Genomic DNA, 26,813 nt, shown 5'->3' with positions numbered 1-26,813 from the left:
CTTCAAGATTCCTACAACCTTGTAACTCTTCTAATGCTTTTATCATTTCTAAATAGATACTTTGAAACTTGATAACTTGGAATCATAGTTACACAACAAAATAAATCTACGTCCTACCATCTTGAAGCAGAAATCAAAGTATAGCTTCATTCTCATTGATTTTTCTCCGTACAATTCTCTTTTCATCCACATTACCCGTTGTTTTTTTTTTTTTTACAAACGAGTCAAAATTAGTCATTCATAACTCCCTTTATTATAACCTTGAAAACGGCGAATGCACACACAAACACACACACACGCACACCCATGTCGGGTCATCTCTATCTAGAAAATCAATTTACCTCTTCTTCTTTGTTCGGTGGGAGGTTGGAAGGGGGGAAAGGGGCTTCCATTATAGTTAGATCAGTTTCTGCCACCCGCATTATCAAACATTTTCAGTTATTCGAGAATAAAAATTGATTACAATAAACATTTAAACTCATAGTTATAGTTTCTTGATACCGGTATAACCATTAACATAGGGCTGTTGACAGTGTTTAATAAAATAATCTAATATTTATAAGACGACAATTAGGGCTAAGGACCCTTCGCTAGCAGAATATTACATATGTCTTTACAAAAAACATAATCAAGATTAATTTAAATGTATCCCGCCTTAATGAGTCTGTAATATTTCACAGTACACACACATAACTTTAAATACATTGTATTGCCCAAAACAGGATATTTGTATCTATTTTAAACTGCTGCCAATCTAAAATACAGATATCATAATCTAATACTTTTTTCCTGTAGTTATGATAAAAAAATAAAAACTCGATATTAATTATGTACACCATCGTCATAACAGTTCAATTTTAACACTTTAATAATTGTATCATACTGACTTTAGTTGGTATGAGCAAAGCATAAGGTGTAGCCGAAAATTCCTGATTTGACTGAAATTAATTTGAATGATATGAATTCATTTCGAAAAAATCAAATATAGGTCCTCATTTACAACAATATAAATACAGATTTCGTTCACTCATATTCCAAATCTCTCATTTTCTTTTCACTTAAAGAAACGGCCCTCTTTAGCTAATCTCTCACACACTTTGGAACCTTCCTTCATTGCCATTTCGGCAGCATATTTCATAGCCTTGAGCTCATTTTCTTTTTCAAGCTTTTGTAACGCCGCATAATTTTTTTCTTCCTCCTTTTGCATATTATGCAAATGCTTTCGCTCATCATTCTTCATAGCTTCATCAATATCGACCAACGCTTTCTCTTTATTTGTCACTATTTCAAGCCTCAGTTTCTCTTGTACGGAGCGCACAAGCTCTAATTCTTGAGCAGAGATTTCAATCGCTTCGGCATTCCGCTTCTACAATGAGATCAAATTGGAAATAATGGCCATTTTGGGCGCCATTTTGGGTGCCATTTCGGGTGCCATTTTGGATTTCTGGAAGGGCTCAAGTGGTTTTACTGCTGCTTGTGTGTTTCAAAATTCGTTAATAAGTATTTGGTTGAGTTTCTTATGCTGAGAAACATACATATAGAAATTTAAATTTGGTATTTGGGTTATCTAGTTGCGAAGTTATAAGAAATACAGGAAATGGCAGCAATTTTGGGCGCCATTTTGGATTTCGGGATGGGCTACAGTGGTTTATAGCTACTTGTGTATTTCAGAATTTATCAACATGTATTTTATTGAGTTCCTAATGCTAAAAAACATATATTTAGACATTTACATTTTGTATTTGGGTAATTTAGTTGCAAAGCTATAAGAAATTCAGGAAATGGCGGCCATTTTGGACGCCATCTTGGATTGCGGAAAACGCTCAAGGAGGATTTATGAGGACTTTTAGTATGTTAATCTAGACATATTCCTGGACCTATCCTGAAAAAAATCAGATTTGTACCGAAAATTTCCATCCTAAAGCTAATGTATACTTTCCTTCTGGGGCCTTATGCGCATCGACCTTTTTCTTATACTGTACTCGGATCTTGTGTCTCTTGTCTTTCTGGTTATGGAAGCTACCCCCGGCTTTACCATCAGCAATACAGCGTTCAAGGAAATCGAGAAGACGTGATTTTGAGCCAGCTTCAAGACAGGTATCAATATCAATTTTGTTTTGGATGACGAACACTCTTTCTCTGCCAATCCCATGCTCTTTCTCCAGCAAAGACTTTACCTTCTCAATCTGATCCTTAGTCATCTGATCTTTATGAGTGACAACGACCGATGGCTTGCGACCTGATTAATAAAACAAACACACAACAACAGAACATAAACTAAACTAAATGTCAGTTTGACACAAATAAGTAGGTTTCTTTAATATTAATGAAAACATTTAAATTTCTTTTCTACATCGTTGTAAAAAAACGTTGTTACAATGGTTACATTGCCATAGGACAGATGAGTTCATATCACAATTTTTTTTCTGGGGGGGGGGGGGGCAGCTGGTCGGCTTCACCTATTTTTTTTGTATTCTCAATTATCTATTTATTTATCTATTAATAATAATAATATTATTCCGTGTTTATATAGCGCTCAATACATCGATCCAACGATGTGCCATGCGATTTACAGATATATTATTACCCCGGACATTCATTTAATACTTTATTTAGTCATTCCTTCAATGTTAACTCAAATATATATCTATATTATCTATCTATCTATGCAATCAATTATTATTGTTAACTTTTAAATATTTTCTTTATTCGTTCATTTATATGTTTCTTAAATGAGCAGGGCAGTCCCACTAAGAGTCGGCTTTAAACAAATTATTACAAACAAATAACTTGTAGATGATAATAACAACGACATGAAATGAAACCAAACACAAACCAAAAATGTACATATATGATACAACACAACAAAAGAAAAACTCCTTAATCTGAGTTAAATAATTTAATAGTTTAAATTAACATAAATCAAGTCACTGGTAATGTATAGCATATTACAACAAAATATCTAGTTGGGGGGGGGGGGGGGGTAACATCGAGTATCAGCCTTCCCAACCTACCCGTAGAACAACTAAATTCAAAGTAATTTATTGAAAAGACAAACTGAAAATGTAATTACTGATTTATTCTCAGACTGTTCACATCTTTTTCTCACAAAAGTACTCCAGAAACTACATGTAGTCTCACCAGTCACTTTATTACACGTCTTGACCAGAGTCTGCATGCCCTTGAGTGCACCGATACCACCTTTCCCACTTCAGTGAAAGAGTTAGAGAAAGAGGGGGAGAGGGAGGAAGGGAGAGGGAGAGAGGGCAGGGGAAAGAGATTAGAAAAGAGAAAGGGAGAGAGTTAAAAAAAGAAAAGGGGATGGTACGACGAAAAACTTTGCTTACTATTAATTAATTAATGAGCGTCGAAAATATTGATTCATACATGTATGATTATTACACATCATGAAACTGGATCGTAACTTTTAATGACCGCTGGCAAATCAGATAGATGGTTCTTGAACATGATGAACTAAGTGAAGTCAACATTCTTAAGATATGGAAATAGCGACTTGAAAACTGAGGATTTATAAGGAGCTAGGTAGGAACATGGCAGTTTTGCCCACATCGTTTACAAACTAAAACAAATCATCTGACAAAAAGGAGATAAGATGTAGTTATGTATGTAGTTAAGATATGCTTAACAAAAGCTGAGTATATATTAAAGCGATACTGAACTGATACATTTATTGTATAGAGCTATCTCATGGTCAACTTGGCCACTGTGCGTAACCCAATACCTAATTCCAACTTCGCAGACAGAATACTCATGAAATCATGAGCGCAGGTCAGCTCATAATGCAAGAGCATACATGAGAAAGCGCTACAAGGGATTTTGCGCGGCATTGCTTTGAATACAGTATTGGCTTAAAGGGATTGGATATCTTTGCATCAGATTCAGAGGCGGATCGGGGGGGGGGGGGGGGGAAGCCAATGATGATTCGGATACTGTGTGGGTCTGGACACATGATGGCATTTTCTATGCACATCACATTTTCACTTGGTAGCCGCAGGGAGGGGGGGGGGGTTAAACCCCCTAACCCCCTGATATTTAAAAAAAAATCCTGGATTTAGCTCATGCTGCAATCATAATTTGAAACCTTCAGGTCAGTCAGGAATCCCATGACTTTTACAGCCAAATCGCCTGTCTGATTATCAAGATATTTATGATAGGAAATCGAAATTTCGAAAACCGTTTTCCCAACGGTTTTTATAACTCTACAGTCTACTGGGGAAAATGAGGATGGTAAAACCGGTCACTCGAAGTTTTTTGCTTTTTTGAAGCACTTCATGATCATTTTGAAGCGCAAACTTTTTAGGGCTACAATATAACATCATATCACAGACACTGATAACACATAGGGCCATGCATCTAGCAAGTCCCTGGTTAAACGATGGCTTTAAAAGCAAACTACCACCTACCTACCACCCATCCTCTCCAACCGGCGCTATAGTTCTCCTTAGAACTATAAGCTAGGAAAGATAACCAACAGTCTTTTTCAAGTCTACACCAACAGTCCTTTTCAGGACTACACGCACTCAAGAAAGAAAGATTACCGAGAGTCCTTTTCAGGATTCCCCAATCCTCCCTCTCTCTCACATGATGCAACCGCAAGCCAACTGTATATCTACATCACCATGTAAGCCGATACTTTTATAAGCAGCATCCAAACACAAACAAGTAGATGAATCTTGTTGGGGAGACTCACTTGATAACGATGGTAACACAGCTTATTATCTCTTCTTCCTTTTTTCCAGTTACCCAATCGAAATCATCATACAAGGCCCGTTCAGCATCTGAAAAAATGAATAATTATTTAGATATATCAAACTGATGTTAATCATTATTTAACCATTGCATCATCATAACATTTGTATTGGTATCATGATTACTGTCTTCATTATCACCGTTCTTATAAAAATTACTTATCCATTCCTAAGCAATATTATACCGTTATCTTTACCATTATTATTGTTATTACTACATGTACTATTATTATCATTATTGTTAGTATTAGTAGGCCTAGTAGCAGTAGCAGCAGCAGTAGTGGTAGTGGTAGTAGTAGAAGTAGTATTATTATTAATGTTATTGTTATCCAGATCATTACTATTATTATCATTAAGTTGTTATCGTGATCATTATTATTATCATTATAATTATCATCATTATAATTATCATTACTACTACATGTACTACTACTAGTACTACTACTATTTGTAATTACTTTTACTTTCATAATCATGATAATCATAATCATCATTATCATCATCAAGATCAAGATCATAAAAGATTACCCATCGTTTGCTCGTGTTATATTATACAACTTATGTGTTTCGTACTTATTGATGTTGCTTTTGGCTGGATGCCTAAAAACTGGTGTTGAGTACTAGTGTATGTCTATTACATAATCTGCTAAAGACTTACATGTAATAAGAATAGATATAAGAGCAGTTTTAATGATCTTTTTCCTTGTTATTGCGGATGCATATAAGAAATATGACAAATCTTCTTGAACGAAGCTGAATGTTTTGTTTTCTTTTATCTCCGGGAAGAAGGTACGAAGAGAAATTGGTTCTTTAAAAAAAAAAAAATTGCTGTCTCTTTCAAAGAGAAGACGTTATTTAATCAATAGTTTTAATCATATGAAAGCAACGTGTTCTACATAGATTAATTCTTTTTTGTTGAGGATATCAGATTATTAATGTGAGACTTATAAAATGAAAGAGATCATACAGTTTTCTTGTTCTTTAATTCTAAGAAGCAGTTCCACTGTATAATTTTAAATACGTTGATAATCATTATAAATCCGAATATGGAGGTTAATATTTGAATATCTTTGTTTTTATATCTTATTATCCGAAGCCAGGAGCAATGTATATACATGTATGATACAAATTAAGACTATGATCAAGGGCTAGTCGTTTCCGCAAAAGTACTACGGTCAAGCTATCGATCTTTTAATTATATTTGACCTCTTCTGTGAAAGGGGAGTGTGTGTTTAGGTTACCCGTGTGAATCATCGGAGGTCGCACATTTGTAAATATGTAAAATAATTAAGTGTATACATTTCCCGGACATGACATCATACAAACAGCAGGATTGTGTGTGATTTAAGCCGGTGTGGCTTCTTTTCAAGGGAGAAACGTTTGATACATAGTTTGGATTGGTGGGGTTTCGGGGATCCACAGCAAATATGTGGTCACCTGTGGCTTTCTTGGTATTGCGTCTTGTCTCGCTAACAGAGACATATGTGTTTTTGTTTTGTAGTTTCGTTTGTGCTAGACATCGCTGTAATTGTCATAGGTGTTGCAGTATAAGTTGTTTCGGTGGACTAGCGCATAGTGTAGTCAATGTTATTTGTTTGATGTTACAAAAGAACAACTCCACAGGATTTGATTTTCATAGTACCGCGGTAAATTTGATATTCAATGGCTAATTTCAGTATCATTTCTTTGAAATGTCGAGGTTTGGGAAATAGCGAAAAAAGAAATGATGTTTTAGAATTTGTTGAGTTAAAAAAGTTCCAAATATGTTGCTTGCAAGATACACATTTTGTAGCTAAAGAAGAAGTTTCTATAAAACGATTTTGGGGAGATTTTTCAGCCATAAAGCGTCAAATGCCAGAGGTGTTGCTATTTTGTTTGGGGAAGGGGTGCAATTTAATGTAAATAAGATTGAGCGATCAAAAGAAGGGAATTTTGTTGCGTTAGACCTACAGATATATAGCTATGACATAACATTAATATCCTTGTATGGTCCTAATGACGATAGTGTAAGTTTTTATGCAGATATTGAAAGACTTACTTTGGATTTTGATAATCCATTAACAATTTTATGCGGAGATTGGAACTTGGTTCAAGATTTTGATAAAGATACATATAATTATATTCGTCTTAATAATCCTAATGCCAATAAAAAAGTCGATCAAATGAAGAATGATTTAGATTTGATAGACCCATGGAGAGAATTACGTGTCCTGGAAAAAATGTTTACATGGCGTCAACCTACTCCGTTTAAGGCGGCTAGATTGGATTATTTTTTGGTCTCCACCGAACTACTGTCACTCGTTAATAAAATAGAGATTTTACCTGGGTACAGATCCGATCATTCCCTGGTCAAGTTATCTTTGAATTTAAATCATTGTAGGGTAGGTCGAGGTTACTGGAAATTCAATAATTCGTTGTTAAAGGTAAAGACCAGTTATGGTCATGCGATTGAATTGTGAAAGAAACGTTGTGGAATCGATCAGAAAAGGTTGATCATCTAGCATCTAGCATATGCAAGGTTCTGGAATCATCAAAATGATAAGAAATTTGGCCCATTCTTCGTAAAGTTACAAGCACTATACACAGAAAGATGTATATGGGACTACCCTATATCTCTCACAGGACCATGAGAGAAACAAATGTACCAAATATATGAATTAGTAGGCGGTTTCCCGGCAAATTTTTTATCATCATGTATTAGTCAAAACATATTCTTTCACATGATTGGTAATGAGAGCTTCCATTTCATTTTTTGAAATTGGGGCGTTACCAATACTGGTCTTTACCTTTAAGGGATGATAGTTATGTAGAAAAAATAAAGGTGTAATTCAACAAACGATTGAGACCTATTCAGTCCGTAGATTTGAGGTAGAAGGACAAGATACACAATATGAATTTATTGTAAATGATCAGTTATTTTTTGATACGTTGTTGACCATAATCTGAGGTGAAACAATTTCATACGCAGCCAGAAAGAAAACAAGATTGATAAATTTAGAATATGATTTAGAGAAAGAAATTATAGATTTGGAGAAAGCATTGATATAAAAAACGGACAAAAATAGAGCTTTAGTTATATTAAATGAAAAGAAAGTTCAATTAGAATCATTAAGAAAAGAAAAAATAGAAGGAATAAAGATGAGGTCTAAAATTTAATCGATGGAATATGGCGAGAAACCATCGAAATATTTTTTGAATTCAGAAAAAAGAAATGCTGTGAATAAACGTATATGCAAATTGGTCACTACTGAAAACAAGGAGATAACATCGCATGATGATATTATATCAGAAATTGTATTATTCTACTCTAAAATGTATGCAAATAATCCTGTTGTTGATGTAGACTTAAATACAATATTAGATAATCCAGATATAAGTAAATTAACCGCTTCAATGTCACAGAAGCTCGAAGGAGAACTCTCTATTGATGAAGTTCATCAAGCACTTATAAATATGAAAAAAAAATAAATCACCTGGTTTAGATGGATACACCGTCGAATTTTTCAAACATTTTTGGAAAGAATTACACATATTTTTAGTGAGATATTTGAATTCTGCATATTCATCAGGAATGTCCTATACACAGAAATTAGGAGTCATCTCTTTAATTCCCAAAGGAAAAAAAGAAAGACATTATTTGAAAATTGGAGACCCATATCTTTATTGAACGTGGTGTATAAATTAGGTTCCGCTTGTATAGCAAACAGATTAAAGAACGTACTTCCTTTTCTTATACATGAAAATCAGAAAGGCTTTATGTCAGGGCGCTTCATTGGAGAGAATATCCGTTTGTTATATGATTTATTACTGTATACTGATATCAATGACATTCCTGGTTTATTGCTGCTTATAGATTTTGAAATAGCATTTGATTCTATTTCTCATGATTTTATTAGAAAAGTATTGCACTTTTTTAAGTTTGGTCCGTCTATTGTAAAATGGGTTAATGTATTCTATGAAAATGCTGAATCCTGTGTATTAATCAATGGACACCTGTCTCCAAGATTTTCAATAGAGCGAGGTTGTCGTCTCTCTGATTTTTTCTCTCTGGAACACTTCCAAGAAAAGTATAATATTCAAATAAATTTTCTTTTTTATCGTGGATTATGCGATGCAATTAGACAAGGGTTTAACAATTGTACTATTTTTAACAAGGTGCCACAACCTCTTTTCCCATATACAATGGCATTTGTTATGAAACGTATTAAAGGATGTTCACATATTTATGCAATTTTATTAAAGAGAAGAAAAGGACTATGTAAAAGTTTTCTTAAATGGAAATGCATTTTCGACCTGAATGATAAGAGTTGGGAAACATATTGTTCTATTGGATTTAATTGTACCATTGATGTGGGCTTACGATGGTTTCAGTTTAAAGTCATGCAACGCATATTATATACGAACGATCTACTGTTTAAAATGAATTTAGTCCTAAGAAAAGAATGTACATTTTGTAATGAACAGATTGAAACAGTTATACATCTGCTATGTGATTGTACGCATGTTAAAAATATTTGGGGTAGGTTAGAACACTGGATTAATACTAGAACCGGAAATAAATTAACGTTTTCATTACAAGATAAATTATTTGGTTTTAAAAGGTAAATAATTATGCATTGAATTGTATACTGATTGTGGTGCGACAGATGGTGTTTACTTCCAAAATAAAGAAACAATTGCCCGACTTTGATAATATTAGAGTTTCGATTATAAATTACTTCAAAAACGAAAAGTATATTGCAAATTCGAATTGTAGAAATAATAAATTCACAAGAAAATGGTTTCAATTCAGGAATTTGTTTACTTAAAATGATATTTTTTCTGTATTTGTTTTTCTTTCCATGAGTGTCAGAAATAAATTATTGATTTGTTAGTTTTCTCAACAGTTCAACAATACTTGTATTTTGAAAAGCCAATTTCATTTATGTTATAAATGTAAATTACCTTGAAAATATATTTTTGTATGTGTTTCAAATGAAAATCAATAAAATCCTTTTGGAGGGAAAAATATGGGAACAAATCATTATCATCATCATTATCGTCATCAACATCGTTCTTACTGTCACTATCATCACTACAATAAGTAATATTAATGTAACCTTACTTATTTGAGCGACTAGCTCTTTCAGAGCCACTTTATTCCCCCAGCCGTGCCACCCACGATTATCCACAATGGTCAGAGCATCGGTCAATTCCACCAGCTCCCGCATAAGGGTGTGTCCACCCATCATGTCCGAAGGGGCAGTGGGGATGTACCTGTGTCCACCCATCATGTCCGAAGGGGCAGTGGGGATGTACCTGTAGATACGCTCCTGCCTAGACTCCTCGACGATGTTAACCAAGGACTTGATTAAGGACGACTTCCCAGCTCCGGGAGCTCCGACGAACATGAACGTGGTTTTACTTTCCTGGTCACAAATAGCAATTATCCGGCTATGGGCATCTTCGATTGGAGTTGCCATTTTCTTCAATCCTTGCTCACAAATGATCTTCGTCGAGTATACTATGTTGTATTTAAATAAATCATGCAACTGTTTGTCTATACGTAGAACATGTAGAATATTATTACGCAATAACAGCTGCTAGAATTTTCTACGAATAACAAATTTCATCATCACTGTCTCGTGATCAGCTGTATTGCATATTCTTGCCCTTTTTAGGAAAGTCACCCGCCCACTTCTAATCCACTTCCTCTCTTATGGAAAATACAAAAGTGTGGCAGGGATTTTCGAGCACGAAAATGGAAGACTCGGTTTCATTGGCTGTATGTTCTACACTGTTAGACAAAAATTAAACAAGTTGTTTACAATTTTAAACAACCACAAGTTAACCGGTGAATCACTCAACTGTTCTTTAAAAATTAAACAACTTAAGATTGTTTACGTTTTGAACACTTAGTTGTTTAAAAATTAGAAAAACTTTTAAACAACAGTTGTTTAGTAATAAAATTGCACAACTCGGTTGTTTAAAGCAAGTTGTGTAAATGTTAAAGGTATTACAAAGTTTTGGTAAGGGGTCATGAATTTGGTTCAAATGAACATATTAGAAGCCTATGCGATCCTACAATATTCAGTGATCGTTGTCGCGGTTGAAATCGAGTTTTAAGGTATGAAATTGTAAATAATAAACCCTTTACTTGTATAGCGCCCTCTCAAGGACAAGATGTTAATTAAGTTATAAAACAATGTTTATTGACTAAAATCGACCGATTAGCTATTCCCGTTTGAAAATTATATATCACAACTACATATTGTGAGATTTTCATGGTCGTAGCTACCATTGAACAGCCGTAGGCGCTTTTTGAAATTTATCAAAATTTACCGGGAGCACCGGTAAATTTTAATATTCAATTTTTCTCGAAAATAAAAGTGTTTTAGGAGCTAAATTTCTTAGTGCTTTTAACACATCCACCGGGGCATCCAAATATATCAAAATTGTAAAGAATCACTATCCACCCAATTTTCAAAATTTCCCAAAACTTTGTATTACCTTTAAACAATAATGTTTAAATTACTAAGCAACTGTTGTTTATTCAATATTACTGCACAACTGGGTTGTTTAAAAGGAGTTGCTTAAATTTTAAACAGAACTGTTTAATGGTTATTATCTTGTTGTTTAAATCCCGGGGTTTGAATTTGTGAAATGACCTACTGGAACCACTCCTGCAATAATCACAACGATTACACTGTAACATGTAGAGCTTGTTGCCAATGTACTTCAACATTTGTTCATCATATTCATTTAACAGTGACAGACAACATTATTATTTGTCTCTATAACTTCACCTAAACCCCATCGGCGAAGCCGAGAAGAACCAAGTCGTCGCCTTGCCCTTGTTCCGCCATTTTCGTTTGCACTGCACTGCACTAGCATTGTACTTGCACTGCACACTAGCACTGCATGCTTGCATGCATGTACTATGTACGTACTTTGTGCATATAGCATGTGTGCGCACAAATTGCAGTCGCGTATCGAGAACGACGCGAAATCATGATTGGTTAAATCTATCACGTGATTTTTCCCCCGGGACTTTTTAAACAACTCTGTTTAATTAAATCTTTTTGTTTTTTAATAGATAGTTGTTTAAGCCAATTGAGCACTGATTTTTCGATTTTGAACAACGTTGTTTACGTTTTTAAACAACATTCTTTTAAACAGTGATATTTTAAACACCGTTCTAACTGTGTATGTCCCCATCCCGAAGCGAGTATGGAGAATTCATCTCAAAATTGGAAAACCATGGCGATGTTAATGTAACTTATGTTTGTATTACAACTGATCTCCTAAAGGAACGTCGTATATTCTGTCAGTATGATGCGGTGATCTTGATTCATTCAATTGATAGGGGAAGATTGTCCATTACTGATGTGCAGGATGCCCAGTATGACGAGTTCCTTCCTCACCTTAAATGGTCACATAATCCCGTGTTTTTTTAAATTTTTAGTTCAAGTTTATATTAAGTTCAGTTTTAGTTTGTATTTTACAAATTACGTTAATGAATTGGTTAAAAACTGTAGTTTAAACCGACAATATAATTGTCAATAACACCTGGGTATTTCCAGCGTATTACATCACGTTCAGAAACTTTTGTTATTCTGGTTATTTGAAGGTATAGACCAGTTATGGAAACGCACCCCTCTCAAAATTGAAATGGAAGCTCTTATTACCAACCATGTGAAAGAATATGTTTTGAATAATACGTGATGATATACATTTTGCCGGGAAACCGCCTACTAATTGATATAATAGGAAAATCATCATATCTATCTTAGCCTGGATAGATATCGCGTAGTCCCATATAAATCTTTCTGTGTACAGTGCTTGTAACTTTACCAAGACTGGGCCAAGTTTCTTATCATTTTGATGATTCCAAAACCTTGCAGTACAAGCCGATACTTATATCCTAGATGATCAAACTTTGAACATATTCTTTCACATAATTGGAAATAAGAGTTTCCATTTCATTTTGTTGAGAGGGGGCGTTTCCAAAACTGGTCTTTACCTTTAACAATCATTCTTTTTTTTTCTTCTTGCCCATTCCCGTTTTATGTAGGTCCTTCTCGTAACGTAATCTTGGTGCATGGACTATCGGATCCTGAAGCTTCAATGGAGAGTTTTGTCAACAAGCAGCCAACCACCATGAAATGCTCCCAGTGGGTAAAGCTCTGCAAGAGTCTTCAGGATGAGGATGTGACATCCATGGTGAACCTCTTCTTGGCCAAGGTGCGGCAGAGCTCTAAACCAGCTGCAGAGTGGCCAATACCCCCAGCCAAGACTAAAGAAAGCCTTCAAGAGAGCCAAACGCATATTCAGGTTGAACACATCACAGCAACAAAGGTGACTTACAGATTGCGTATTAGAATATCTACTATTGACTTCCTCCTAGGTCAAAAAACAGTTGGGGACCAGTTGGAATCAACTGGTACTGGTACCAGTTGATTGCCTGTTGACTTTTCAGTAGCGACTATCAATCAACTGATAATCAATAATCAATATTGTATGGCATCTGGCCACCAACTAAACCATTTTTTTTTTAATAGACTCTTGCAATTGCGCCATCACAAAGATCATTTGAAGTAAATTGCAGTTGAGTCTAATGTTAATTAAAGAATTTAGAGATCGTACATACGTATATATAAAATTATACATGTTTTTACTGGTTATTAATTACATATATCTTTATATCTATTTGTACGTCTTAAATTAGATGTAAAACATGATCAGATATATAAATAATATATTTGTTAATAATTGACTAAGAAAATATAAATCACAAAATTGATGTGCATTGTCACAATTGCTTGACAGATCATGATAATTATATTTTCAGAGAAAATATGCAAATTAAGCATGAATATGCACAAGAAACAATAAACTGGTTTTCAACTGGTATTCTACTGGTTTCAACTGGTAAATCATTTGGCAATCATCTACTGGTTTCAACTGGTAATTCAACTGGTAATCATCTATTGGTTTCAACTGGTAAATCAACTGGTAATCATTTACTGGTTTCAACTGGTAATTCAACTGGTAATCATCTATTGGTTTTCAACTGGCAAATCATCTGGTAATCATCTATTGATATCAACTGGTAATTCAACTGGTAATTATCTATTGGTTTTCAACTGGTAATCATCTACTGGTTTCAACTGGTGCTGTAGGTGCTGTAGTCGAGTGGTTCAAGTTGTTGCGAGTTGTGACGATACGGATACCAGCGAGATATTTACGGATGCTTGCGATTGACTACGAGTTGGCGATCCGTAAGGACTCGTAAGAAAAATCCGTGTATGTGAAGGGGGTATTAGCGTAACTCTTTACAACAGTCCACGACTCTCCTCGAAGTTGGTATTAAAGGGAGAGTTGAGTTCTGTGGGAGAAGGCGCTACTCAAAATAATAATTTTGTGAGATAATGAAAAACTGAGTGTCAACTTTGAAAGAACATACAAAAATCATCTTTGTTTGATCAAAATCGGTTCAGAGACTGCTAAAATATCCATAAATATAACGATTTGTAATACCTGTGTACCACCACAAATATTAGATAATTTGAAAAAGCCGTTGGAAAACGAAATAGCGCCTTTTACGTCGTATTTCAGCCAATGCCGATGTAAACATTTTCGTGTTGGTTATATTACGCTCAACCAGCAGGCCCATGTATTGTTATTTTTTAATCAAATATTTAATAGACGGTCACCGTATTTATTGTTAAAGTGGAGCTGAATAGGTAGGATCGCATTGGCTAAATTTCACAAATTTTGGGGTCTAAAATTACCTTCATAGCAATTTTAACTTCTAAAAGGGCACTAGAAATGACATAGATATTAGAATAAGACCAATAACCATGCACTTTGAAGGCATTTGCGGTCTGAAAACTGAACTCATCTATCCCTTTAAGACCAAACGATTTCGTAACTTCTTCTGCTATAAATATTCTTGCCAGCATTCTCCTATGTGGGTTATATGTTTATTTACATGTTTCACACAGGACTATTCTTACATGTAGGTGTTATCAAACATTAAAGTTATATGGCAATATGTGATTTAAGCGGGACTGCACTACAGCCAACAATAGGGACTTTTAGATTTGCGTGGACTAATACGTGTGACGTCCATTCACGGCAGTGCATTAACAGGACGTCGATCGTTGCATAGACCTATTGTCTTCGTTCGAATCTAAAAGTCCCTACTGCCTTAAGCCCCTTTCACACCGGATCTGCGTAGAGTTGCGTAGTGTTGCGTACCGACTACGCCGAAGTTAAGCTGCGTACTCATGAATAAATTGATGCTTCGGCGTAGTCCCTGCGTAGGCTTGCGTACGATCGGCGTAGGGTTGCGTACGATCGGCGTAGGCACCGCGTACCTACGGCGTAGGCAATTGGCGTAGGGTTACGTACGCTTGCGTAGGCCTGGCGTAGGGTTACGTACGCTTGCGTAGGCCAGGCGTAGGGTTGCTTACGGTTGCGTACGGTTGCTTACTATGTGCGAAAATGCCATGTAAAAATGCAATAGACGCCTTGTAGGAGCTGCGAGTATTGCCATTGGCCCTTTATAAACATATATAATAAAAAAAATATGTTAAAAAGACAGTTCAATATGAACTGTGCAGTGTACAAATAATTGTTCATGTTATTACATGTGAACATAACTTGATCTTAGTATAATAATAACATTCTGACAAACTGTGACATCCAAGGGGCAGTGGGTCTCTTTTGCATGCTTGAAATAGGGCTGAAAGGCCAATTTGCGTAAAATAGTGAGTGTAGAAAATAACATTTATAAACCTGCCATAAGTTTTAATAGTAAAAAGTGCCATTTGGTACACGTTTTTGACCGTTAAATTTTCAGTTTTTTTAGTAGGTTTTAGCAACTGCTGAGGTTATTTTGCAGTAATGTTAATTTGTTCAAGATTTTATTTTCCAAAAAATGCAGACATTTTTGTTGATGTACTACATTATTGTACTATGTATCATTCAAAAAGGTAATACATGAACTTTCTTTTGATGAACATTGCAAGGTCACGTGATGTGATTTGATACCTCAAAACGCCAACAAAAGAGAGCGCTTATTTTGATTTGTGAATAAATGTGGACAGAAGTCTGATATTTGTTGACTATTTGTACAATATCATTCCATAACAGTTTCCTGAAAGTTTGAAGACGATATCTGTTGTCCTTGGTCCGTAGCGTATTTGTGTGTGACAATGTAATGATATAAATGTTAGTCATTTATTAGATTTAAAGAAATACTTCTGACATACACACTCACTCAGTCTCACTAACAGAGTGAGACAAAATTATTTTTTTGCTCATTTCAATTAAACAAAATTATATTACAAACATACAAACAGGACCACAAACGTACACACAAGCAAACAAACCGACACAAATACATACAGATTTCCACAAAACATAATAACATTTCGCATGAGGCATCAGTTTATGAATCTTATCTCTGTTTATTATATCAACAGCCTGAGATGTCAATTATCACAAATTGAATAAACCATAACAAAAAAAAACATGTCAGTCTGAAATACCTTGTAGTAGTACAAACAGAATTACAAGAAAGAATTATCAATGATCAATACCTGCCAAGTTTACATCCAGGTATATACCAAACAAATCTTCATACCATACGTTTTTAATGCTTCGTCGGAATGGCGTAGGGTAGCGTAGGCTTGCGTAGGCTTGGCGTACATTTGCGTAGGCTTGGCGTACAGTTGCGTAGGCTTGGCATACAGTTGCGTAGGCTTGGCGTACAGTTGCGTAGTAAAGTCTACGCCGAAGGTACGCGAAAAAAATTAAACATGTTTAATTTTTTGCGTTCATCTCGCGTACCCATTCGCGTCCCTCCGCGTACAGTTGCGTAGGGTTGCGTACGATCGGCGTAGGGTTGCGTACGATCGGCGTAGTCGCTACGCAACTCTACGCAACTCTACGCAACTCTACGCAAGGCCCGGTGTGAAAGCCCCTTTAGCGGAACCCGTTGATCTCCCATCACTATGAACATGACTGACAAAGAAAGCGGACAAAATATACAGTTCCTCAGGTAGACAAAGGAACATCCCTTCACTGCTATTATGTAAAAATGTGTAGAACAGGTGCCACATGCTTATTCACCTGTTCTACACATTTTTACATAATAGCAGTGAAGGGATGTTCCTTTGTCTACCTGAGGAACTGTATATTTTGTTCATAGTGCATGATCCCTTTTTCTTATGTCAATTGAGAGCTGATTTGATGAGATAACCACCTGGCAGTGAATACGCAGGCAGGTCTACTCCCTCCTGGCCAAACTAGTGCAGATAGGCTCTAAAAGTACTTGGGTATAGATAAATAAAGGGTGGAAGTGAAAACTTGTAAGCAGCTCACCCTGTTAAGTTTTTAGTAGGATAGAATAAATATGTTGTAAAGACTGCATTTCTAAACGAATTATGTTGTAATTATTATATTCATTTTGACATTCGCTCAGATGTAGTGATTTCGTATAATTATAACATATTCCAAATATTCCTTTAATTTTGCCGATCTGGGTTTTTATCCAAAGTTGTCAACATTCTGTTTCTCTCATTTTATACTTTCAGATAGATGAACTTCTTTCCAAGGTTTGATAGCCCTTGAAATAATAAACGGCCGTGCCAATGTTTTACAAGGTTTTGATAATTTAGCATCCTGTATAGGAGAAATAACAATTTATGTTAATTTTGGATCACACAAATCACACTTTCAGGATATTGTTCAATGTTCTTCGGCACATGATCGTTATACCGCAACTTCCTTCCTCAAAAACAAGCCTCGACTCATTTCTAACAAGTGGGTTTTTTCAGTGTCATTCAAAATGCTCATGAAAAATATGCTTGATCTAATCTACACATCTTTGAAATCATTTGGATTTCGCTAAACAAACTTATAAAATTATTCAATGTAAAGGAATACGCATTGTGCAACACATTCGACTCATAACTGATAATGAACAAAAAGCATTTCACATAAATAGTTGGAAATTTTGATAAGATTTTTCTCTCTCTATGCCCTGATTGCTGACACACATATTGACATCAGTTCAATTGCTATAAGTTTGTATGTATGGTTCTCGGTGTATATACATACTGTATACCCAAACATTATCAGCATCATTATAAATCAAAAGAAAATTATCCTTTTCAATTCTCAAGTGTAGAGAACATTGATAATCGGACGTTGTTCTGAGTCGACTGGAATGGGCCACAAACGACAAGGGCCCTGTTTAATTAAACTTGTCACCAATAACAACTCATACAGACCTATGCGAAATTTGTTTATAGCCAATCACATGTAAGGATTTCATTAGCTTATAATTTTGTTTTATTGTGTTATGTAATTGACGACAAGTTTTTATTGAAAAACAAACGCCCAGATATAGATGAAGAGAGGTAAAAATGGATAGGGAACGATTTAATGCGACCTCCGTGCTCTTGCTTAATTAGAGTGCGGAATAAAAACATAGCGCTTTACAGCAGTTAGGATGTGAGACTGCCCTAATTTACCGGGCCATGTTTCATAACATTTAGAATCAATTCCAACATTATAATAGTTTACATTAGCTTCTGAAATTGCTGCATGCATGTGTGTATGAACATTAATTTTACTTATATTATGTAGATGTTCTTCGTATTCTGCGTATTCTATTGTTAACAATGAATTAATTTTTAGTTTATCAAATTCGGTAATCTTTTGTTCTCTATTATTCCTAGTTTAATTAACAGACATTGCACTATAAGGCAAGAGCGCCAAATACATCATTGCGCAATTATACATTGCACAATACAGCTGCACTGAACAATAGGGTGGGCAAAGATTTTTTTTCGCAATTTCCTGTTCTTAAAACTTGTTTGATCACTGTTATTTCAATTGCCTTGCTGTTGACAGGCAAAATTCACCTCCACATATTCATGCACGTAAAAGCGGCGAAAACACACACACACACACACGTCGGGTCATCTCTATCTAAAAAATCTTGGGTGGGGTGGGAAGTGGGTGGGTGGGGGGGGGGGGGGGGCATTATTACAGTTGGAACAGTTTCTGCCACCCGAATCAGCCAAAATTTCAGTTATTCGAGCATAAACACTCATTTCAATCAATTATAAAACTTAACTTAGCTCAGTAGCCAATGGTGCAAACTGTCACTAATTAATTTCGTTTGCATTTCATACTAATATCTAATGTTGTTAATTTAAGTTTCAATTTCCAGATTATGGAGTTCAGTCAGTTTCAACGGAGCTCCGTGTTCTTATGATCAAGGTGCAAGCTAAAATGACTCCACAAAACCTCCACTACAACTTGAACGCTGCCGATCTAAAATACAGATATTATTTTTTAACAGTTTTTGTCTCCCTTTAGATATGATGAAAGAATAACATCTCACAATAAATTAAATACACCATTGTAAAAAATGATTCATATAGTGTATCGGTATGCCAACTTTGGGAGGGGATGTTATGAGCGAATCATAATCAGAATCATAATAGGAGGAACAAATTTAGTTTCTGAAATTGCTGCATGGCTGTATGCATGAGCATTACTTTTCATGAAGTTGATGTTCTTGAATATGAAATAGGGCCCTGCGTTTTGTTTTGTTAACAATGAATAAATTTTAGTTTATCATATTTAGTGATCTTTTGTTCTTTATTATTCCTAATTTTTGGACAGACATTGCACTTTCAGGCAGGAGTGCTAAATGTATCATTACACAAAACAAAATTGCGCAATACAGCTGCACTGAACAATAAGCGGGGCAAAGATTTTTGGTTTCGCATTTTCGAGATTTTTCAAACATATTTGATCACTGTTATTTAATTTGCCTTGCTGTTGGCAGGCTAATACAAATCCACATATGAATGCACATTAATTTTTTTTAAAGATATTTTTTTAATGATTTTCTCTCAAATCAAATACATACTGTACAAATAATTATCAACGAAACTGGATACATTGTACATTGATATTTTTGATTTAACATAAATTGCAATAATAAAATAAACTGTTTAGAAAACATTTTCACGATGATCAAGAATATGAAAAACACACTACTACCACCCACCATTCGACACACGACCACACCTCCACACTTGTATCACACACTGTTCTTAGCCTCCTCAGAATGCCCAAAATTGGAGCGACAGTATAACAGAAAATATCTATTAAAAAAAATATATTAAAACAAATAATTAAAACGAAGCTACAATTACCAAGTATTAAAAGTTCATGAAAACTTCACTTGTTCTCACTTCTGTAAATGTAAGGCTAATTTATCTGCCCTCCATGCAGTATTCTTTTAATTTCCCCTAAATTCCAACAGTTCCTTTTGAAAATCACCCAAAGGCAATATTACGGACTTTCCCCTGCATATATATATATATCCAATATTTCATTGCAAAACTAATTGTACTAAATATCTTTATTCGTGGAATTTACCGGACAACCCTAAATGAATATCCACACAGTCGACAAACCTTGATTACATTAGCTCAAACTAAGCTATTACATTCTGTATACACCTCTGAACTTGTACACAATCCCAAAACAAGTGCTAATATGTTTCAAACTTTTGCTTACTGAATGAGCACAAGTTATCTTCAACAAAGCCGAATCTCAATAAGTGTTCTCTAGTATATATCGCTACACGAGGCAGTTTATATTGAATTTCTCTTAGTTTGTTAACGAGAGTAACTTTCCTAGACCTACTAAATATCTCCCAATATACCTCATTTAAAAAACCTGAAAATCCCCGTCAATCGTGAATGTTCAAAACAAATACATTTTGCAACTTCTCTATGAAATATTCATAAACCATCCGCGATAATATATCTCTGAGGAACTTCACAGTACTTTTACACTGCATTAAAATATCGTACTCTTTTACATCCACTAAACTCCAGTTATCTTTTCCGCTTCTCAAAACAGCTTCCTCAATATTCCATACATTAACAATTTCGCTTCCTTTTAAGTTTTAACCGCAAATGTTGAAAATTAAATATTGACCGCATGCCATTTTTAGCAAAATATCTTGAACTGAAATTGTATTGCGTGTAAACAACTTCTCATCAAAAATAATGTTCTTTTTTAACTCATAGCCTGCCATAAGGCTGCATGCACGCTACCGTTATAGTGCTTTGTACATGCGAGCAAGCCACTGCTTCTCTGCTTTCTGCATGCTTGCACGCATTCGTAATAGAAGTTAATGTTCATGCTCATTGTAGTGTACTGCGTGTTTTGCACGCGCTATTCATAGAACCATCGCGTTAAATCAGATTATCTGGCACGGGGAGATTTGGTGCTTGGCACAATGGGGATAAGCCCTGTGGCATGATAAGAGTCTCTTATTGTTAAAAATATTTAGATTATTCTTTTCTTCAAGATTCCTACAACCTTGTAACTCTTCCAATGCTTTTATCATTTCTAAATAGATACTTTGAAACTTGATAACTTGGAATCATAGTTACACAACAAAATAAATCTACGTCCTACCATCTTGAAGCAGAAATCAAAGTATAGCTTCATTCTTATTGATTTTTCTCCGTACAATTCTCTTTTCATCCACATTACCCTTTTTTTTTTTTTTTTTTTTTTACAAACGAGTCAAAATTAGTCATTCATAACCCCCTTTATTATAACCTTGAAAACGGCGAATACACACACAAACACACACACGGACACACACGGACACACACACACGCACACCCATGTCGGGTCATCTCTATCTAGAAAATCAATTTACCTCTTCTTCTTTTTTCGGTGGGAGGTTGGAAGGGGGAAAGGGGCTTCCATTATAGTTAGATCAGTTTCTGCAACCCGCATTATCAAACATTTTCAGTTATTCGAGAATAAAAATTGATTACAATAAACATTTAAACTCATAGTTATAGTTTCTTGATACCGGTATAACGAAAACATAGGGCTGTTGACAGTGTTTAATAATATAATCTTATCTTTATAAGACGACAATTAGGGCTAAGGATCCTTCGCTAGCATAATATTACGTATGTCTTTACAAAAAACATCATCAAGATTAATTTAAATGTATCCCGCCTTAATGAGTCTGTAATATTTCGCAGTACACACACATAACGTTAAATACATTGTATTGCCCAAAACAGGATATTTGTATCTACTTTAAACTGCTGCCAATCTAAAATACAGATATCATAATCTAATACTTTTTTCCTGTAGTTATGATAAAAAAATAAAAACTCGATATTAATTATGTACACCATCGTCATAACAGTTCAATTTTAACACTTTAATAATTGTATCATACTGACTTTAGTTGGTATGAGCAAAGCATAAGGTGTAGCCGAAAATTCCTGATTTGACTGAAATTAATTTGAATGATATGAATTCATTTCGAAGAAGCAAATATAGGTCCATCATTTAGAACAATATAAAACAGATTTCGTTTACTCATATTCCATGTTCTCATTTTCTTTTCATTTGAAGAAACGGCCCTCTTTAGCTAATCTCTCACACACTTTGGAACCTTCCTTCATTGCCATTTCGGCAGCATATTTCATGGCCTTGAGCTCATTTTCTTTTTCAAGCTTTTGTAACGCCGCATAATTTTTTTCTTCCTCCTTTTGCATATTCTGCAAATGCTTTCGCTCATCATTCTTTATAGCTTCATCAATATCGACCAACGCTTTCTCTTTATTTGTCACTATTTCAAGCCTCAGTTTCTCTTGTACGGATCGCACAAGCTCTAATTCTTGAGCAGAGATTTCAATCGCTTCGCCATTCCGCTTCTTTCTTTCTGCGGCCTTATGCGCATCGACCTTTTTCTTATACTCTACTCGGATCTCGTGTCTCTTTTCTTTCTGGCTATGGAAGCTACCCCCGGCTTTACCATCAGCAATACAGCGTTCAAGGAAATCGAGAAGACGTGATTTTGAGCCAGCTTCAAGACAGGTATCAATATCAATTTTGTTTTGGATGACGAACACTCTTTCTCTGCCGATCCCATGCTCTTTCTCCAGCAAAGATTTTACCTTCTCAATCTGATCCTTAGTCATATGATCTTTATGAGTGACAACGACCGATGGCTTGCGACCTGATTAATAAAATAAACACACAACAATAGAACATAAACTAAACTAAATGTCAGTTTGAAACAAATAAGTAGGTTTCTTTAATATTAATGAACAAATTTTAATTTCTTTTAAATATTTCGTTTCTACCTCGCTGTAAGGAATGTGGTTACAATGGTTACATAGCGATAGGACAGATAAGTTCATATCACAAGTTTTCTTCTGGGGGGGGGGGGGGGCAGCCAGTCGGTTACACCTATTTTTTTCTTTCTCAATTATCTATTTATTCATTTATTGAATTATCTATTAATAATAATAATAATATTCCGTGTTTATAAAGCGCTCAATACATCGATCCAACGATGTGCCTAAGCGCTTTACAGATATATTATTACCCCGGTCATTCATTTAATACTTTATTTAGTCATTCCTTCATTGTTATCTCAAATATCTATCCATATTATCTATCTATCTATGCTATCAAATATTATTGTTAACTTTTAAATATTTTCTTTATTAGTTCTTTTATATGTTTCTTTATTGAGTGAGCAGGGCAGTCCCACTAAGAGTCGGCTTTAAACAAATTATTACAAACAAATTACTTGTAGATGATAATAACAACGGCATCAAATGAAACCAAACACGAACCCCAAAATGTACATATATGATACAACACAACAAAAGAAAAACTCCTTAATCTGAGTTAAATAATTTAAATGGTTAAAATTAACACAAATAAAGTCACTGGTAATGTAGAGCATTTTACAAAAAAATATCTAGTGGGGGGGGGGGGGGTAACATCGAGTACTAGCCTTCCCAACCTTCCCGTAGAACATCTAAATTCAAATTATTTGTTGAAAAGACAAACTGAAAATGTAATTACTGATTTATTCTCAGACTGTTCACATCTTTTTCTCACAAAAGTATTCCAGAAAATACATGTAGTCTTACCAGTCTCTTTATTACACGTCTTGACCAGATTCTGCATGCCTTTGAGTGCACCGATACCACCTTTCCCACTTCAGCGAGAGAGTTAGAGAAAGAAGGGGAGAGGGAGGAAGGGAAAAGAGGAGAGAGGGGAGGGGAAGAGATTATAAAAGAGAAATGGAAAGAGGGAGGGAGGGAGGGAGGGAGAGGGGGAGAGAGGGGAGGGGAAAAAATTATAAAAGAGAAAGGGAAAGAGGGAGGGAGGGAGAGGGGAGAGAGGGGAGGGGAAGAGATTAGAAAAGAGAAAGGGAGAGAGTTAAAAAAGAAAAGGGGATGGTGCGACGAAAACCTTTACTTACTATTAATTAATTAATGAGCGTCGAAAATATTGCTTCATACATGTATGATTATAACACATCGTGGAACTGGATTGTAACTGTTAATCATCGCTTGTAAATCAGATAGATGGTTCTTGAACATGATAAAGTATGTTAAGTCAACATTCTTAAGCTATGGAAATAGCGACTTGAAAACTGGATTCATAAGGATTCATAAGGAGCTAGGTAGGAACATGGCAATTTTGCCCACATCGTTTACAATCTAAAACAAATCTTACAAAAAGGAGATAAGATGTAGTTATGTATGTAGTTAAGATATGCTTAACAAAAGCTGAGTATATATTAAAGCGATACTGAACTGATACAGTTATTGTACAGAGCCATCTCACGGTCAACTTGGCCACAGTGCGTAACCAATACCTATTCCAAATTCACAGACAGAAGACTCATGAAATCATAAGCGCAGGTCAGCTCGGGAAACAGCACGTCCAGGGATCACAATGCAACAGCATACATGGGAAAGCGCTATAAGGGATTTTGCGCGGCATTGCTTTAATACATTGTCTTAAAGGGATTGGATATCTTTGCATCAGATTCAGGGGCGGATCGGGGGGGGGGGGGGGTAGAGCCAATGACGTTGCGGATACTGTGTGGGTCTGGACACATGATGGCATTTTTCTATGCACATCACATTTTCACTTGGTAGCCGCAGGGGGGGGGGGGTTAAACCCCCTAACCTCCATAGATCGGCCCCTGATATTTAAACAAAATCATGGATTAGCTCATGCTGCAATCATAATTTGAAACATTCAGGTCAGTCAGGAATCCCATGACTTTAACAGCCAAATCGCCTGTCTGATTGTCAAGATATTCATGATTGGAAATCGAAATTTCGAAAACCATTTCCCAACGGGAAAATGAGGATGGTGAAGCCGGTCACTCGAAGATTTTTGCTTTTTTGAAGCACTTCATGATCATTTTGAAGCGCAAACTTTTTAGGGCTACAAATTACATCATATCACAGACACTGATAACACATAGGGCCATGCATCTCAGATTTAGTATTGTTAAACGATGCCTTTTAAAAGCAAACTACCACCTACCTACCTCCCATCCTCTCCAATCGGCGCTATAGTTCTCCTTAGAACTATAAACTAATAAAGATAACCAACAGTCTTTTTCAATACTACACCAACAGTCCTTTTCAGGACTACACACACTCAAGAAAGAAAGATTACCGAGAGTCCTTTTCAGGATTCCCCAATCATCCCTCTCTCTCACACATGGTGCAATCTCAAGCCTACTGTATATCTACATCGCCATGCAAGCCGATACTTATAAGCAGCATCCAAACACCAACAAGTAGATGAATATTGTGGGGGAGACTCACTTGATAACGATGGTTACACAGCTTATTTTCTCGGCAATAACTAGAGGAATTTCCAGGATGTCTTCTTCCTCTACTTCATGTTCCCAATCGACATCATCAACGAAGGCCCGTTGAGCATCTGAAAAAAAAAATTATTAAGATATATCAAACTGATGTTAATCATTATTTAACCATTGCATCATCATAACATTTGTATTGGTATCATGATTACTGTCTTCATTATCACCGTTCTTATAATAATTACTAATCCATTCCTCAGCAATATCATACCTTTATCTTTACCATTATTATTGTTATTACTACATGTACTATTATTATCATTACTGTTAGTATTAGTAGGCCTAGTAGTAGCTAGTAGTAGTAGCAGCAGCAACAGTAGTGGTAGTGGTAGTAGTAGAAGTAGTATTATTATTAATGTTATTGTTATCCAAATCATTATTATTATTATCATTAAATTATTATCGTGATCATTATTATTATCATTATAATTATCATCATCATTATAATTATCATTTCTACTATTATCATTACTACTACTACTATTTGTTCTTACTTTTACTTTCATCATCATGATAATCATAATCATCATTATCATCATCATCGTTCTTACTATCACTATCATCACTACGATAAGTAATATTAATGTAACCTTACTTATTTGAGCGACTAGCTCTTTCAGAGCAACTTCATTCCCCCAGTCGTGCCACCCACGGTTATCCACAATGGTCAGAGCTTCGGTCAATTCCACCTGCTCCCGCATAAGGGTGTGTCCACCCATCATATCCTTAGGGGCAGTGGGGATGTACCTGTTGATACCCTTCTGCCTAGAATCCTTGTCGTAGTCGATGATGTTGATTAAGGAGTTGATTAAGGACGACTTTCCAGCTCCGGGAGCTCCGACGAACATGACCGTGGTTTTACTTTCCTGGTCGCAGATAGCATCCACCCGGCTATAGGCATCATCGATTGGAGTTGCCATTTTCTTGAATCCTTGTTCACAAATGATCTTCGTCGAGTATACTATGCTGTATTTAAATAAATCATGCGACTGTATTTCTATACGTAGAACATGTAGAATATTATTACGCAATAAAAGCTGCTAGAACTTTCAACAAATAACATATTTCATCATCACTGTCTCGTGATCTGCTTGCTTGCATATTCTTGCCCATGTTAGGAAAGTTATATACCACGCCTGCTTTCTTTTTCACTTCCTCTCTGTTGGGATATATAAACGTGTGGCAGCGATTCTAGAGCAGTTACATTAAGCTTGACTGTTAAAACGAAAATGGACGACCCGGTTTCCTTGGCTGTATGTTCTATGTCTCCA

At 35.5% G+C, this 26,813-nt stretch overlaps 1 protein-coding gene across 2 annotated transcripts; it reads right to left on the bottom strand.

Annotated features, from left to right (window-relative positions):
* Window positions 1-1,852: 1,852 nt before the first annotated feature.
* On the bottom strand, window positions 1,853-26,481 carry LOC100889477. Of its 2 annotated transcripts, XM_030977813.1 has the most exons (5): window positions 26,290-26,481; window positions 9,874-10,025; window positions 4,712-4,799; window positions 3,142-3,209; window positions 1,853-2,239 (listed from the first exon to the last, which is right to left on the bottom strand). In XM_030977813.1, the coding sequence occupies exons 1-5, from the start codon at window positions 26,460-26,462 to the stop codon at window positions 1,893-1,895; spliced, it is 828 nt and encodes a 275-aa protein (XP_030833673.1). In that variant the 5' UTR covers window positions 26,463-26,481; the 3' UTR covers window positions 1,853-1,892. The 2 variants fall into 2 exon arrangements, with proteins under 2 accessions (XP_030833673.1, XP_030833672.1); XM_030977812.1 differs by lacking the exons at window positions 1,853-2,239; window positions 3,142-3,209; window positions 4,712-4,799; window positions 9,874-10,025 and adding exons at window positions 21,455-22,851; window positions 23,780-23,847; window positions 25,484-25,601 and having other exon boundaries at window positions 26,138-26,481.
* Window positions 26,482-26,813: the final 332 nt, after the last annotated feature.

The sequence above is a fragment of the Strongylocentrotus purpuratus genome, unplaced genomic scaffold (assembly GCF_000002235.5).
Source record: "Strongylocentrotus purpuratus isolate Spur 01 unplaced genomic scaffold, Spur_5.0 spur5_scaffold_1, whole genome shotgun sequence".
NCBI lineage: Eukaryota > Metazoa > Echinodermata > Echinoidea > Camarodonta > Strongylocentrotidae > Strongylocentrotus > Strongylocentrotus purpuratus.
This window is presented reverse-complemented; position numbering and strand designations above follow the sequence as displayed.

Bases quoted from the DNA above. Each gene is read 5' to 3' on its own strand.
- LOC100889477 (XM_030977812.1), bottom strand. From the start codon at position 26,462: ATGGCAACTCCAATCGATGATGCCTATAGCCGGGTGGATGCTATCTGC. The intron at 23,848-25,483 runs GTGAGTCTCCCC...CTCTCGCTGAAG, and splicing joins TGTGTAACCATCGTTATCAA to TGGGAAAGGTGGTATCGGTG. The intron at 22,852-23,779 runs GTAAGACTACAT...TTTATTAATCAG, and splicing joins GACGTGTAATAAAGAGACTG to GTCGCAAGCCATCGGTCGTT.